Source organism: Thalassophryne amazonica, chromosome 2 (assembly GCF_902500255.1).
Source record: "Thalassophryne amazonica chromosome 2, fThaAma1.1, whole genome shotgun sequence".
Classification (NCBI taxonomy): domain Eukaryota; kingdom Metazoa; phylum Chordata; class Actinopteri; order Batrachoidiformes; family Batrachoididae; genus Thalassophryne; species Thalassophryne amazonica.
Window position 1 is genome coordinate 141,092,268 of NC_047104.1, and position 16,434 is coordinate 141,108,701.

A 16,434-nucleotide genomic window follows, 5' to 3' on the forward strand; every position below is an offset into this window, starting at 1 on the left:
TATAAGAAATCAGGAAAAACAATTGTGGCAGTCAGTAACAGTTACTTTTTTAATACCAAGCAGAGGGAAAAAAAATATGGACTCACTCAATTCTGAGGAAAAAATTATGGAATCATGAAAAACAAAAGAACGCTCCAACACATACTAGTATTTTGACTTTTATAACAGCTTGCAGTCTCTGAGGCATGGACTTAATGAGTGACAAACAGTACTCTTCATCAATCTGGTTCCAACTTTCTCTGATTGCTGTTGCCAGATCAGCTTTGCAGGTTGGAGCCTTGTCATGGACCATTTTCTTCAACTTCCACCAAAGATTTTCAATTGGATTAAGATCCGGACTATTTGCAGGCCATGACATTGACCCTATGTGTCTTTTTGCAAGGAATGTTTTCACAGTTTTTGCTCTATGGCAAGATGCATTATCATCTTGAAAAATGATTTCATTATCCCCAAACATCCTTTCAATTGATGGGATAAGAAAAGTGTCCAAAATATCAACGTAAACTTGTGCATTTATTGATGATGTAATGACAGCCATCTCCCCAGTGCCTTTACCTGACATGCAGCCCCATATCATCAATGACTGTGGAAATTTACATGTTCTCTTCAGACAGTCATCTTTATAAATCTCATTGGAACGGCACCAATCAAAAGTTCCAGCATCATCACCTTGCCCAATGCAGATTCGACATTCATCACTGAATATGACTTTCATCCAGTCATCCACAGTCCACGATTGCTTTTCCTTAGCCCATTGTAACCTTGTTTTTTTCTGTTTAGGTGTTAATGATGGCTTTTGTTTAGCTTTTCTGTATGTAAATCCCATTTCCTTTAGGCGGTTTCTTACAGTTCGGTCACAGACGTTGACTCCATTTTCCTCCCATTCGTTCCTCATTTCTTTTGTTGTGCATTTTTGATTTTTGAGACATATTGCTTTAAGTTTTCTGTCTTAACACTTTGATGTCTTCCTTGGTCTACCAGTATGTTTGCCTTTAACAACCTTCCCATGTTGTTTGTATTTGGTCCAGAGTTTAGACACAGCTGACTGTGAACAACCAACATCTTTTGCAACACTGAGTGATGATTTACCCTCTTTTAAGAGTTTGATAATCCTCTCCTTTGTTTCAATTGACATCTCTCGTGTTGGAGCCATGATTCATGTCAGTCCACTTGGTGCAACAGCTCTCCAAGGTGTGATCACTCCTATTTAGATGCAGACTAATGAGCAGATCTGATTTGATGCAGGCGTTAGTTTTGGGGATGAAAATTTACAGGGTGATTCCATAATTTATTCCTCAGAATTTAGTGATTCCATATGTTTTTTTCCCTCTGCTTGGTCTAAAAAAGTAACCGTTACTGACTGCCACAATTATTTTTCCTGATTTCTTATAGTGTTTCTTAAAGTCAGGAAGTTTCCATTTGAAATGACTTTAGTTTTGTGTCATGTCTGTGATCTGCCTTTTTTTCTACAAAATTAAACAACTGAATGAACATCCTCCGAGGCCGGTGATTCCATAATTATTGCCAGGGGTTGTAGTTGAAGATGATTGTACCAGTGAAGGCAGTTACCAATGGGACAAGTCCCTTCTTATAGTCCTTAGACATAATACCCATCTCCAAGATTGAAACAAAAATTTTTTCAATGTCAGGAGAACAGCATCTCCATCAACCTGGAGGAGTTTATCTCCATTACTGCAGATCCATGGAGCTTCACAGCCTTTGCAGTCTCACTAATATTGGGAGATTTGCAACTGACTGGAATATCAGTCACAAGAACCCTGACACTGGACATATCTAACATCCCAGCAGGAGGACATTAAACAACTGCTCGAAATGGTTGGCCCAACAGGACAATATAGCAGAGGCATCTCTCAGGACCAAGTTGTTGGCCACCATAACTGCAGTGCGACACGGTGTAGGTTTATGAGAGTGAGCTGCATGGATTCTTTCCTAAGCAGGCAAAACTTGAAGGGACCAGAGATGGTGAGGTATCTGATTCCTCTAACCAACACATTCTTGTTTACCTTCAGTACCATCACATCCTGCTTTCTCAGCTCCTTGTATAGCCAGGAATTTCAGTCAAGCGATATGCTATGATGCTATAAGTGCCATCAGATATGCAACACCTTCTCCTGTGGATTTTGACAACTTCAGTGCAATCTCTGACAGCTTTCAGGATCTGGTCACAAAAGAAATCCATATTTCATTTGGTTCATTGTTTGTGTCCATGTCTGGAAGTCCTCCAACCAGATCGCATACAAACTCCTGTGAAACAGTTTGATCTAGAACTCAATGTTTAATCTTGGACACTGAGCAGGCACTGCTGAAGCTACTTATTTATTTATTTATTGTTTATTTGATGAGGACAATGCACATTAATGAACACTTTGTACATTTTCAAGTATGTGGTTAAAGTTTACCTGCACTATTCTTTATAAAAGCAGCACAGTAGATATCAGTGTTTGCCACCTTTGTGTTGTGTACAGGTGGAAAGGTGAAAATGTGGCAACCACAGAAGTGGCTGATGTTTTACTCATGATGGACTACATTGAGGAGGCCAATGTCTATGGTGTGAAGGTTCCAGGTAATTTTTACATGACTACTAATGATTTAAGGACAACAAAGACACTTGGTGCATACCTATACAGGGATAAGCTGAGCCACAGAGGCAAGAAGACAGAATTCAGATTATTTCCCTCATCAAATCTTTGTGAGTCAGAAAAAAAATGTTAAATTTATGTCAAACACTGAAATTCAGAATTATAAGAGTTCATATGGCAACATACAATATCAGTGTTTCTCAAACTCTTTTGAACTGCTACTACTACTACTAATAATAGTAATAATAAATATATTATTGTTTCAAAGTAGTATAAATTATTATTATTGTTATATGCAAAAACTCTGTTTAAAATGTCTTCAAAAGTGGACCTTTACAGGGTTTGGGGAGGGGGTTTTCCCATCCTTTACCCCGTGCATCCGCCCCTGCATGGTCTGTATGCGAAGCAGAACAGATAAACAATGAGACAGATGCACACTGTTGATGATCAGAAAGAGACATATTACATATTTAAAGTGAATGACTGTGTTTATGTATTTCTTAATAAGACACAACACTGTGTGTTGATCCCTGCATCAGCAAACTGCTGTACCTTGCAGATGAAAAGGAGAGAATGTGCACCTTTTAAGTGAATGAAGTTTAATTGACTAATCAAAAATAGCTTCATCAGTGTTATGTTTGGGAGCCAGAAACAAAGTCAATCTGAACCCCAAAAGCAGGCAGCCAGGACTCTGGAGTATAAATGCAAAAATGAAAGTGCTTTAGTCATCGAAGGAAACATAGAACACACCATATGGAGATGATGGGAAACAACAGTGAGGGACCCAGGTGTAACGAACGAACACAAATACAAAAATCCCACAGAGGGATTTTTGTTTTTTCTCTCTATTTAAGGTGCAGCTCCATCCCGAGGTGGGAGTTGTATTTGTGCTGGCGACCCTCCTGTCCCGTGCACCAACAGCATTTCCTGTATATTCGTTTTGTGGATTGTTCTGCAATTTATGTCTGTAGCATGACCCAAGCAGAAGGTCACCCCTTTGAGTCTGGTCTGCTTGAGGTTTCTTCCTCAGAGGGAGTTTTTCTTTACCACTGTTGCTCTAGGGGTTAGTAAGGTTCGACCTTACTTGTGTGAAGCGCCTTGAGGCAACTCTGTTGTGATTTGGCGCTAAAGAAATAAAAATAAATTGAAATTGAAATAAATTGAGGGCGATGATGCCATAAATACTTACAAATCAGGGGCAACAAGAGGACGACAAATACTAGTAAGGCTAACCACAACAATACAACAGACCAGCACCTGAACAGAAAACGAGTGACTTATAAAGACTTGGACAACAGGTGTGTAGAAAAAAGGAAGGTGGAACTAACAGACTTACGTGAAAAACAGAATACACTGAGAAAAATAAACCGATAATAACAGCAGACAGATCAAGAAATGGGCAACAACGGGTGTGTAGTAAAAATAATAAACAAAAACCAACCAACACCACAGATAAAGAGAAATCAACATACGAGGTCTGTCAATAAAGTATAGGTCCTTTTTATTTTTTTCAAAAACTATATGGATTTCATTCATATGTTTTTACTTCAGACATGCTTGAACCCTCGTGCGCATGCGTGAGTTTTTCCACGCCTGTCGGTGACGTCATTCGCCTGTGAGCACTCCTTGTGGGAGGAGTCGTCCAGCCCCTCGTCGGAATTCCTTTGTCTGAGAAGTTGCTGAGAGACTGGCGCTTTGTTTGATCAAAATTTTTTCTAAACCTGTGAGACACATCGAAGTGGACACGGTTTGAAAACTTAAGCTGATTTTCGGTGAAAATTTTAACGGCTGATGAGAGATTTTGAGGTGATACTGTCGCTTTAAGGACTTCCCACGGTACGAGACATCGCGCAGCGCTCTCAGGCGCCGTCATCAGCCTGTTTCAAGCTTAAAACCTCCACATTTCAGGTTCTATTGATCCAGGACGTCGTGAGAGAACAGAGAAGTTTCAGAAGAAGTCGGTTTCAGCATTTTATCCGGATATTCCACTGTTAAAGGAGATTTTTTTAATGAAAGACAACCTCGTAGGTAAACACTAACGAAAAGCACGAAACATTGATGATAATAATAATACAAGACGATCACAAAGAAGCCATGAACCAAAGCCCAAAATATAACAGATCAAAATGAGGAACTAAGAGACCAAAGTACCCACGCGAAGTGGGACACTTCTCGGACAGAGAACAAGACAGATGGACAGACAGACAGACTACAAACACAGACTGGGGCTGCCATGAATGACAGACCACAGCCTGATCACACGGACATGGGGAAGAGACCATAACAGAGGACCGACACGCACACGTACAACTCCAACACCAATTGGGAGCACACACCCACATCTACACACACCAGACACAACACACATGGATGACAGTGAGCAGACAACACACCTACCCAGACAAGAACCGGAGACACACCTTACTCACACCAGGGGCGTGTCCACAGACACACACAAGCACACTACTGACAGCAGAAGGGGACGTACATAAAAAAGTTGGACAGGAGAACACCCACACCCACACATGCCACACAGGAGGCAGACAAAAAACACCACCAGACCGACCCACAACAATCAGGCTGATTCTTATTGAATTACTTTACCAATATACCCAAGGGGTCATTCACAAACCGCCAGTGGCCCGTGGACTAATCTTTGAGAAAGATGTGCATTTAAAAGTCTTCTATAACTGTTGTGATAAGAAACAAAACATTTTTGTAGCATAGGTCCTGATATGTTTGCACTTTACCTTTTATTAGGATATGAGGGAAGAATCGGAATGGCAGCACTTAAACTGAAGGAAAACATGGACTTTGACAGCAAAGCTACATACGAGCATGTCAAAATGTACCTGCCTCGCTACGCAAGACCAAGATTCATTCGCATACAGGTAAACTAGGTGTTTCTGAGGTTGCAAGTAGTATACACACAAGCCATCCATCCATCCATTTCTCAAATATCTTGGACCTCTAACAGGTATGGCACAATCAAAGATTTTTGAGAAGAGAACCATACTGATGTAAAAGACAAGCCAAGATACACAGGAGCAAGAGTCCTTTCACCAAAGTAGTCCAGGTGGAAACAGAGAGCTTAGTTAGAGCAAAGGTTCTGACAGCAGGAGGGCAGCCCAAAAAGTAACAGTGTCTACAAGGTAGTTAGCAGTCTGGTTAACAGAGAAACAGGCTATGCTTGGTACACACAGGAAGGCAGCGTGGGTCAGAAAGTGAAATCAAACACAGAAGAATAACATGAAAGAGCAAGCATAGAAAGGCTGTGATATGTAAATAGTACGTGACTCAATTATCAGAAAAATGAGCATGCACGTGAAACCAGAAACAGGAAGTAAAGGCGATGAAATACACAAGGCGTAATTTACCAGAATAAAAGTGCAAGAGACACTAACATGATTCACTAGGAATTACAAAGTACAGGAAAACACTTCTAAATAAAAACACACATGAAACAGCACTAGAAAAGCTTAATCAAAGATCAGAAACTAAACAACCAGAGACGTGATAAAACATGAATCATGACAGGGGCAGGTTACACTGGCATCTGGAAAACCAAAGGAGTTCACATGTAACTCTCACAGGCAACATCCTTGAATTCCTCCTGGATAATCCCCTGGTGTTTCTTGGCCAGATAAGATATATAATACTTCTGGCATGTTCTGGATGTAACCTGTGTCTCAGCCAACTTGGACATCTCCAGAAACCCCTGGTAAAAACACACAAAAAGTCAGGAGGGTTAGATGGGGTACATGTGCATGAGTGACAGAGAGGGTGATGGAGTGGTGAAGTCATAAGGAGTAGAGGTAGTGAATGTGAATGAATTTTAATCCATGGGATGAATTGTACAAATTGGAGAGTGTGGTAGAAAGGTGAGGCAAAGAGAGATCAGGCAGGGTGGAGTGAGGGATTGATTTGTGATAGAAGAGTACCTGAAAAGGAAATTTTACAGCGTGGTAGTGTTGTTGAATGATGCAGCTGACAAAACAGGAGGAGGCACTGCTGGAGGAGGTCAAGCTGAAGACAGATTGTTACTGGGTGTGATGGACAGGGTTAGAAACAGGCATTTTACAGCAAGAGCACAGGCAGAAGGGACAGGAGACAAAATTGAGATGGTTTGGACATGTGCAGGATGCTTGGTATACTGAAAGAAGGACGATGTAGACTAGACATGCCAGGGCAGAGGAGAATAGGAAAGTCAAAAAGAATCATGGATGTGCTGAGGGAGAACATGCCTGTGACAGGTGTGACAGAGGAAGATACAGAAGACAGGGTGAGCTGGATGATCTACTGTGGCGACCCCTAATGGGAGCAACCAGAAAACAAGACGACAGCAAACGGAGTAAACCTGTGAACCTTTCGACGCAATCCACCACTCCCCACCCTGTGGTGTATATAGCCCTTCACTGACATGCCTAGCATCTGTATTTCCTCAGTATTTATGGAGGCGTCATCAGGTCCTGAATTGGTGGCTTACAGCTGCATGAGACATGGCAGTATGTGCTCATTGGGAAAAGCAGGTGATCTGTCCACCTGTATGTTTGGATTGCAGTGGGGGGTTATTTGCATATAGAGCTGTGGACTATTTTGCATGCACAAAGTATGTGAGCCAAAGATGCACAGTATGTTTTTCAGATGCATAAAGCACCTTCATGTTGTGATAAATGGTGAGAAACTTTTGACACAGACATTTGTGTTTACACAAGATTGAATATAATCTGAGGTCATTTGAAGTATTTCTCTGGGTTGTTTTACAGAAGGTAAAAGGCTCGAGTGCATGGATGTGCACAGTCCATATGGTGCATTCCAATAAAGCAAAATAGTGAGGATTTTGTTGTTTGTGCTCACACTACATGTGACCACCAGCAGAGTCAGCAACAGAAAAGCTCTTTTTTCAAATCTGCCATTTAGGAAACTTAATATAAAATATTCTTTTACTCAGCAGAAAGTGAGCACTCAGTCCACATAAGTATTTTATCGTTCCCCTGCTTCTTACAGAACACCTTTGCGTGTCAGGCCAGACCAGTGCCTGCAGGCCTGCCCCATTCATTAACTAGAGTGCTCACCTTCGTCAAACGTATTTCCCATCTTAGTTTGCAAAGTCTGACATAATTTATTCAAATGCTATAGGAGGCTTTATTACCACATCATTATGTATACACTGAAGCTGTTCATAATTCATTCACTGATGTCTCAGGATGGAGATGAATGAACTGAACCTTTGAGTAGTACTCTATTTTGCAGTTATCTGTATCACGATGCTGCATACTCTGTGCATTCAGCTGTCTGGCCATTGAACAAGCAAATGTACAGTATCTATAATCATGGAAATGCATCCAAGCTTTCATGCAACTTGTCCAAAATTACTGTAGTCAAATTTTTCACAGTCTGACCCGCTGCCATTTCATCCTTTAGTTTAGTGACATGTATGCAAACTATGATGTTAAATAGATAATTATATGATAATTAACAGAAGGAAGACATGTCCTTTATGCTAAATGGCCCTGTTCATCATGGAAACATAAGTTACTCATCTGGTTTGGCAACAAAATCAAAGATTGTTTTTTGGTAATGTCAAGATCATTCACCCCCCCCCCCCCCCCCCCAATAAAGCAACAACGATGATCAGCAATCACTTATTTTGCCATTGTTCAATACATTTACCCCACAAAGCGCATTATTTTTAGACTGTTATTTCATTACTTCTTTTTAAACAAAAAGTGTGATGTTTGAACTTCAGTGACCTCATGGGTAAGTACCAGGGCCTCAGTTGTGGGTATCCCTCCAGGTTTCTTTATCATCGCTCACATGTATTTTGAGGTCCTCATTCAAATGAAGCAAATATGAACTAGAATGTATTATTAAATATCAAATCCTCTTTGGCAGGATGTGGTGGCAGTGAATGCCACCTTTAAGCACATAAAGGTAAAGCTTGCAGAGGAGGGCTTCAACCCAGCAGTCATCAAGGATCATATGTTCTACCTGGAGGAAAACCAGTGCTATGTACCCATGACCCAGGAGATATTTAATGCCATCAACAACAACACCATCAGACTCTGAATTACCATAGAAGTAGAGAGATGGAATGCCAACTCAAGATCTCGTTCCATTGAGTTCTGTTTGTGAGCTTGCGACCCTGAGATTTCAGCCACTCAGCTGTGAGAGTTGGGGTAATTTACTTCCGGTCGTCTGCCAGCAAAACACATTTTCTGCGTGGTTTTTTTTTTTTTTTTTTTTTGCATTTTCTGCAGTGACTTCAGCAACTTATCCCCTCAAAGTATGTTCAAAGTGTAGCTTGAATGAAGTTCTTGTTGATTTTAAATCGTATTCAGGACAAAAATTTCATATTATGGATAAGAGCATGCAGACTGTCAAAATCTGTCAGAAAATCACGGTCAGTGATTATTAATTATTCAAAAAATATGTATAAAAATACAACAAAAGCACACATCATTTGTCATTTAAAAAGCATCATAGTAAAACTCAAATATAACCATATAAAACTCATGAATAGCACAGTAAAAGTCATCAAACACCATAATAAAATTGTCAATCATTAAAAATCAAACACCATAAAATAATCATAGAATTCCTTTGAAGTAATAACACTTGGAGCATTTACCACATGATGAGGGAGGCTGTTACACAAAGTTACAACTAAATATAAAATATTTTCTTGAGTCAAATCTGCATATTTGCTCCTCAAAAATGTGAGAGTGACCTCTCAAACATAAATAAACTCTATTTTGGGAAAAAACAAATTACACCTGGAAATAAATAAATAGATAGATAGGTAGATAGATAGGTAGATAGATAGGTAGGTAGGTAGGTAGGTAGGTAGGTAGATAGATAGATAGATAGATAGATAGATAGATAGATAGATAGATAGATAGATAGATAGATAGACAGACAGACAGACAGACAGACAGACAGACAGACAGACAGACAGACAGACAGACAGACAGACAGACAGATAGATAGATAGATAGATAGATAGATAGATAGATAGATAGATAGATAGATAGATAGATAGATAGATAGATAGATAGATAGATAGAAGATCCTGGTAATGTTCCAGAAGTCAATACGATAAAATATGCATCATTTATTTCAGTCCACAAAAATCAAAGAAAATATGAGACGCATCATGCAGGACCTGACACCTGCCTTCAGCTTCTATCAAGCTGTCAAAAGTGTGAAAGAATCACCAGCAAGCTCAGCGGGTTTGTATGATATTACATGATTTATATTGACATGATGTCGTTTCGGAACTGTGCACATTGCTAGAGAAGCATCTTGAGTTCTTGCGTCATGATGTCCAGGATATCTGGGATCAACCGTGAGGCCTTACAGGTGGCATTCTACCAGACTGTGGCTGACAGGATGACGCAGGTGAGAGGAGACCACCAGCTGACTCTCGGATGCTGAGTTGAGCAGTTCTCAATCTGGCAACGTGGACGGCCTTGTTCCCTCAGATAAAATAGTATTTAGAGTAAAACAAAAATCATCCGTATTGATTTAATTAATTTTGTAAAATCAATATAAACACAGAAAGGTGAATATATCAATGATACACAGATGACACAATAAAACAAACACTTATTTGCATTGTGATCCATGTGAGGCTAAAACTTGACAACACTGAGGAGCTCGATTAAACTTCTAAAGATTACAAAGACATAATCTCATCAATCAGTGTAAGTAGCAATAATTTACACTGGGATATCAATAAAATAAAATAAGTACAAATTGAACAGAGAACAATAAGATCTCAATAAACTGAAATAAATAGCAACTGTATCACTGTAGAAGTGTAGACAACAAATTTAGCACCACGTTTTGGACAAGACAATAATGAACTAGAAGATAAGCTCGTCTTTTGGACCATAAATCACATTCAAAAAATAAAAATAAATAAAAATCTTGTGTGATCAGCTTCCCTTAGCTGACTGAATAAACTTAACTTTAACTGTCTTTTAAAACTTGCCTTGTTGCTAATCGACTGCAAGATCTATATTTTATATAAGATATATTTTATCTGAATAGTTCCTAACGTGTGGGATACGTGGGTTATATCTTGATATTTCAACCTAACTGGTTGTTTCCAAACCTTCACAGCAATAACAGTGTGGCACCGACTAAGCATTTTCATTTTGAGAGCAGTGTGACTTTGTGAGCGATAATCGGGGCAGCTACAAAATGTAAGACTCAGTAAAATATTCAGAATAATTTATCAGAACTTTTAACCTTATTTTGTGATGTTTGATATCGTTGATTCCCAGCAGAATATTGGAGTTTCTAATTCCTGTGAACGAAATAAAGAACCCAAACTCCTCTCGCGCATGCGAGGCACAACCTCAGTCCCCGAGATCAGAAGTTGACATTCCATCTCTCTACTTCTATGGAATTACTAACATTCGCGACTGCCAGATGTCACTTTGAAATGGAAGATACACTTTTTCGCTCTCAAATGATGAACCAGAGAAGAAAATACTCATCAAAAATCTGTAATATGTCAAAAGTTGCATCATTTTATTGACAGACTGTTCAATGACAAATAATTTTATAGGAATGTACAAACTTTGTCTAATATACAGAGAAAATCTGCACATCGTGTATAAAGTGCTAATGACACCTATATTTCGCATACTTTGGGTGAAAGATGCAACAGACGGATTGATGTAATTTCTGCATGTATGATTTTACTACTTTACACTTATTGTAAAAAAAAATAAAAAGTAAGAATCGCTGCTTCCATTATTGCACATATTATGGTCTGTATTTATATCTGTGTGAATGAAGTTGTTTTTTTTCACCCTTTTCTGTTTCTTGAATTGTTAACACCCAATTCACAAATTTTTACAAACCTTAGTGCAAAGGTTTGGAGCGGTCTAGAAGAGAAACTGTTAAATTTGAGAGAGCTGAGCAACAGAATTTTATAAATATCACTACTGTACTTACACATGATTATTAAATTAAATACATTCAACATGACAGAACCCACACAAACACGGGGAGAACATGCAAACTCTACACGGGAACTCTACACAGGGCTCAGATGTGCCCATCAGTGTCATTATGAATTTAAATGTAGTTCAGCACTTAATTTATCAGTTCCTGCTTTCTGAACTCGATCCTCAAAAAAATGTTCTTTTTCTTTCTATTAAGTTTGGTGATAGAGTTCCTCATTTTACGATAAAGGTCCCAGTCAAATTTATTTTCTGTTACTATCGCCATCTTTTTCATCTGATCTCTCATTTTTATAGTCTTTAATTTTATCATCCAACCAGGGTGTGACGATGTTCCTGACAATAAACTTCTTCAAAGGAGCATGAATTTCAACAAACGGCAGGAATAAGGTATTAAATCTTGCAAGTGCAATATCAGGATTCTGAATAGATAAAACCTCAGACCAACGAATGGCCTTCACATCATCAACAAATTTCTCATTATTAAACATTTTGTATGACCTCTTGAATATTACTGTGGGTCCAGCTCTACCTACCATCGTGGCTAATACACTTATGATCAGGTTATGATCACTACAGCCAATGGGAACAGAAATTACTTTACGACACCACTCAGGAGAATTGGTAAAAATGTGATCAATACATGTTGATATTCTGTCACCATCATTCTTTACATGTATTCTTGTAGGTTGATTAATAACCTGAGTAAATCCACATGTAGAAGTAACAGTAAACAACTTATTTTTAAATGGCAGTTTTTAGCAAACGAGTCGATGTTGAAATCACCCATAAGGTACGTATCCTGACCCACAGCAGTATAGGTGTCCAACATTTCACAGATTATATCTAAATATGCACAATTAGCATTTGGTGGTCGGTAACAGCAACCCAGCAAAATCAGCTTACGGTGAGGTAAATAAACTTGCAGCCATAACACTTCAATATTAAATTTCATCACATCATTTCTGATTCGTGTTGGTAAGTGATCTTGAATATAACTGCAGTTACTGCTTAAAAATGTCTCTTACTTTTTTCCTCTGAATCCATCCAGGATTCACCCTGCGATTCAGGGATGTCTTCGGTGACAATGTTATTTCACCTAGATTGACCTTCTAGGTAATCCTGCTTGTCAAGAATGACCTGTTGACTCTAGCTCATTTTAACCATTTCATTTTCAGTTATCTTAAGATGTTCAGACTGTTTGGCTTGATTGATTTTAACATCATCTACATCCTTCTGAGTGTATTGGATGCTGGCTTTCAAGTCTTGAAATTCTTTAGTTAAAGCATCAACTCTGGTGTTGGTTGAGTCCATGATAACTTTAACAAATTCATCCAACATTTGCTGCTGCTGCTGTAACAGAGCAGTAAACATGTCCTTCTGTTGATGCAGCAATTCATTTACCTGAGTCAAAGACACAGACTCCTCCTCAGTGTTTCTCTGTTTGGGTGGCATTTTGTCAGTGGCTAGCTCCATCGGCTAGCTGGTAGCTGCGGGGCTAGTTAGAGCTAGCTGTTGCTACATGCTTGGTGGTGGCCTCAGACGATGCCACGTGCCTGGTGGCAGCCTCAGATGATGCCACGTGCCGGGTGGCAGCCTCAGATGATGCCACGTGCCTGGTGGCGGCCTCAGACGACGCCACGTGCCTGGTGGCGGCCTCACGCGATGCTGCGTGCCTGGTGGCGGCCTCCGATGGTGCCATGAACCTGGTGGCAGCCTCTGATGATGCGCAGGTCTGATGTTGGCCTCTAACAATGCCACTGCGGGCCTAGTGGAAGCCTCCGATGATGCATGGGCCCGATGGCGGGCTTACTTGCGTGACCTTAGGCAGAAGGCTCGAGGTTTGGAACAGAAATGGTGTAGTTCTAAATTAGAGGTGTTCCACCTTGCATGGCGTGAGACAGCGCTATTTACAACAATGTGGAGGATGCTTCAAAGGACCTGGAGAGAAGAGGGATTTTGCCATCACGATCAGAAAATATAACGGATGAGACAGTTGCACCGCCTACCGGAGCAAAGCGACCCAAGTTCATGCGAATGACAAAGAAGCAGAGCAAAGGAGAGCTGATGAAGAGTATCCAAGAAAGATTGAGCGCATTTAAACGGAACACAGTCTAAAGCATCGATCTACGTAAAGAAGAATAGTACAGCTGAACTGTAAAGCGAGTTCTAAAGACGATTGACGGACCGTTGGAGAAAGAGCTTCCTCACCTTTTGCTGTCACAATGGACAAGAGGAGCGGAGGGACAGCACAGAGAGGGTTCCCCTATTTTTATAGGAAACTCCCTCTCAACATTGAAGGTGGACTTTTCCCTCACCAATGGAAGTCACATTTGTTCAATGTTCGTATGTTTTCTTTTTTCATTCTTTTTCTTTTTAAGCAGACCCTTTTGTGTTACTTGGAGCATCTATTAGGATATAATTTATATTTTGGCAATGTTAGATAAACAGAAATATACAGTCGTCACTCTTAATGTAAACGGCCTACATAGCCCTATTAAAAGAAGCAAAATGATTGCAAAAATGAAAAGAGAAAGATACGATATTATATTTTGGCAAGAGACGCACCTTTCGGCCACGGAACATGAGAAAATACGTAAAATGGGCTTTAACAACATGTATTATTCTTCTGTCAACAAAGGACGTTCAAGAGGAGTAGCCATTTTAATACCAAATAGAGTACTTTTTCAATGTACCACACAGATAAGTGATAAAGATGGATGTTACATACTAGTAAAAGGTCATATAGATAACAAAGAAGTAACATTATTGAACGTATATAGACCACCAGGAAAAGACAAGAATAAAATTAAGAAAATATTTGACCTCATTGCGACAGAAACATCTGGAGTACTTATATGTGCGGGGGATTGGAACATTTGTCTCAACCCCTATATCGATTCCTCTAGTAAAAACAATAAGCTCCAAACCGAAACAAACCTTATTAAAAAAATGCTTAATGAATTAGGGTTAATGGATGTATGGAGAAATCTATATCCTTCTGGAAAAAGTTACACATTTTACTCACACTCTCATCAAATACACTCAAGACTGGATTATTTTTTTATGTCAACGTCGGATAGACACAGAATAATAAAATGTACCATAGGAGTTAGAGACGTATCTGACCATGCAGAAGTCTGTTTGACACTCCATTTAGACAATGACAGAAAAGAATCCCTATGGAGGTTTAATACGAGCCTCCTTAAAGACGGAAAATTCTTCGATTTTATGAAAAGAGAGTTTAAAGATTACATGGACCATAATAACAATGAAGAGACCTCTCCCAGCATTGTATGGGATGCCTTAAAGGCAGTGCTAAGGGGTAAATTAATTATGTGGTCCTCATTAAAGAAAAAAGAAAAAGAATGTAGTATCAGAAAAACACTCGACAAACTGGAAAAATTAGAAATTGAACATACCCAAAATAAAGACAACGCCATTTTAAAAAGGATTGATGAAACAAGACATAGTTTGAACAAATTATATGAGGACCAAATAGAAAAGAAAGTCAAATTTATGAAACAAAGTTATTATGAAAACGGCCCAAAATCAAAGAAACTTCTTGCATGGAGAATACGTAAACAACAGACGGATAGATTTGTGAATGGGGTGAGGAACCCTACAGATAATAAAATGTGCTATGAATTGAAGAGTATTCAAAAGTCTTTTGTGGCATACTACCAACAGCTGTATACTCAGCCACACCTACAGAACCCACAATTTATAAATTGTTTTCTTTCACAGCTGGATTTACCATCTATAGGAACTGAACAAAATGCCGCTTTAAATAGTGAAATAACAGAGGAAGAAATCAATAAAGTTATTTCTAAATTAAAAGGAAATAAAATGGCTGGAGAAGATGGTTACCCAGCAGAATGGTATAAATACTTCAGAGATCAAATAACTCCTTCTCTCAAAAAATGTTTTAATTATATTCTAAAAGGTGGAAAGATTCCACCATCTTGGAGAAGAGCAGTTATATCTGTGATTCACAAACCTGGTAAAGACAAAACACAATGCGGTTCTTATCGACCAATATCCGTTTTAAACATTGATTACCGCATATTTGCGACAATATTGGCTAAAAGACTCGAAGTTCTGATTCCAGAACTGACGGACGCTGATCAGTGTGGTTTTGTACATGGCAGACAAACACACGATAATATTAGACGTGCTCTTCACCTCATCTATAACATGAAAGGATTAGAATCTGTTGCAGTTAGTTTCGATGCTGAAAAAGCATTTGACTCTGTCAGTTGGGAATATCTTTACCTAACCCTTAATAGATTTGGTTTCAACACAAATATAATTAACTGTTTGAAATCATTATATGAACTACCTTCGGCCAGAATTAAGATAAATGGGGATCTTTCAGACAATGTATATTTGGAAAGGGGCTGTCGTCAAGGCTGCCCCCTTAGCGCTAGTCTATTTGCACTTTTTATTGAACCCTTGGCTCAGGCTATCAGAGAACATAAAGATATCTCAGGCATCGAAATAGGAGACACTACATACAAAATTTGTTTATATGCAGATGACATCCTCTTAACATTAACCAATCCGACGACCAGTTTATCCAATCTGTTGACACTAATGTCTGAATACAGTTCATACTCCGGGTATAAATTAAATTTACAGAAAACACAAATTATTACCTTTAATTATCAACCACCCATAGAAATTTCTAAAGAGATAAATATCAATTGGAAAGGCAACATCATTAAGTACCTTGGAATATCGATACCAAAGGATATATCTTCACTTTATGATGAAAATTATAGAAAACACACAGCCAATATTAAAGTAGACCTACAACGATGGGCATCAAAACCAATGAATATGCACGATAGGAT

The 16,434-nt window shown here is 39.0% G+C and overlaps 1 protein-coding gene across 1 annotated transcript in view; it reads left to right on the forward strand.

Annotated features, from left to right (window-relative positions):
• Window positions 1-9,392, forward strand: part of LOC117531818 (very long-chain acyl-CoA synthetase-like) — a 35,326-nt gene extending 25,934 nt beyond the window's left edge. Inside the window, exons 8-10 of the mRNA XM_034194974.1 lie at window positions 2,487-2,584; window positions 5,361-5,491; window positions 8,496-9,392. Coding sequence (XP_034050865.1) covers window positions 2,487-2,584; window positions 5,361-5,491; window positions 8,496-8,669 — 403 coding nt within the window. The 3' untranslated portion in view covers window positions 8,670-9,392. The remainder of the gene's footprint in view (window positions 1-2,486; window positions 2,585-5,360; window positions 5,492-8,495) is intronic.
• The last annotated feature ends 7,042 nt before the right edge of the window (window positions 9,393-16,434 follow it).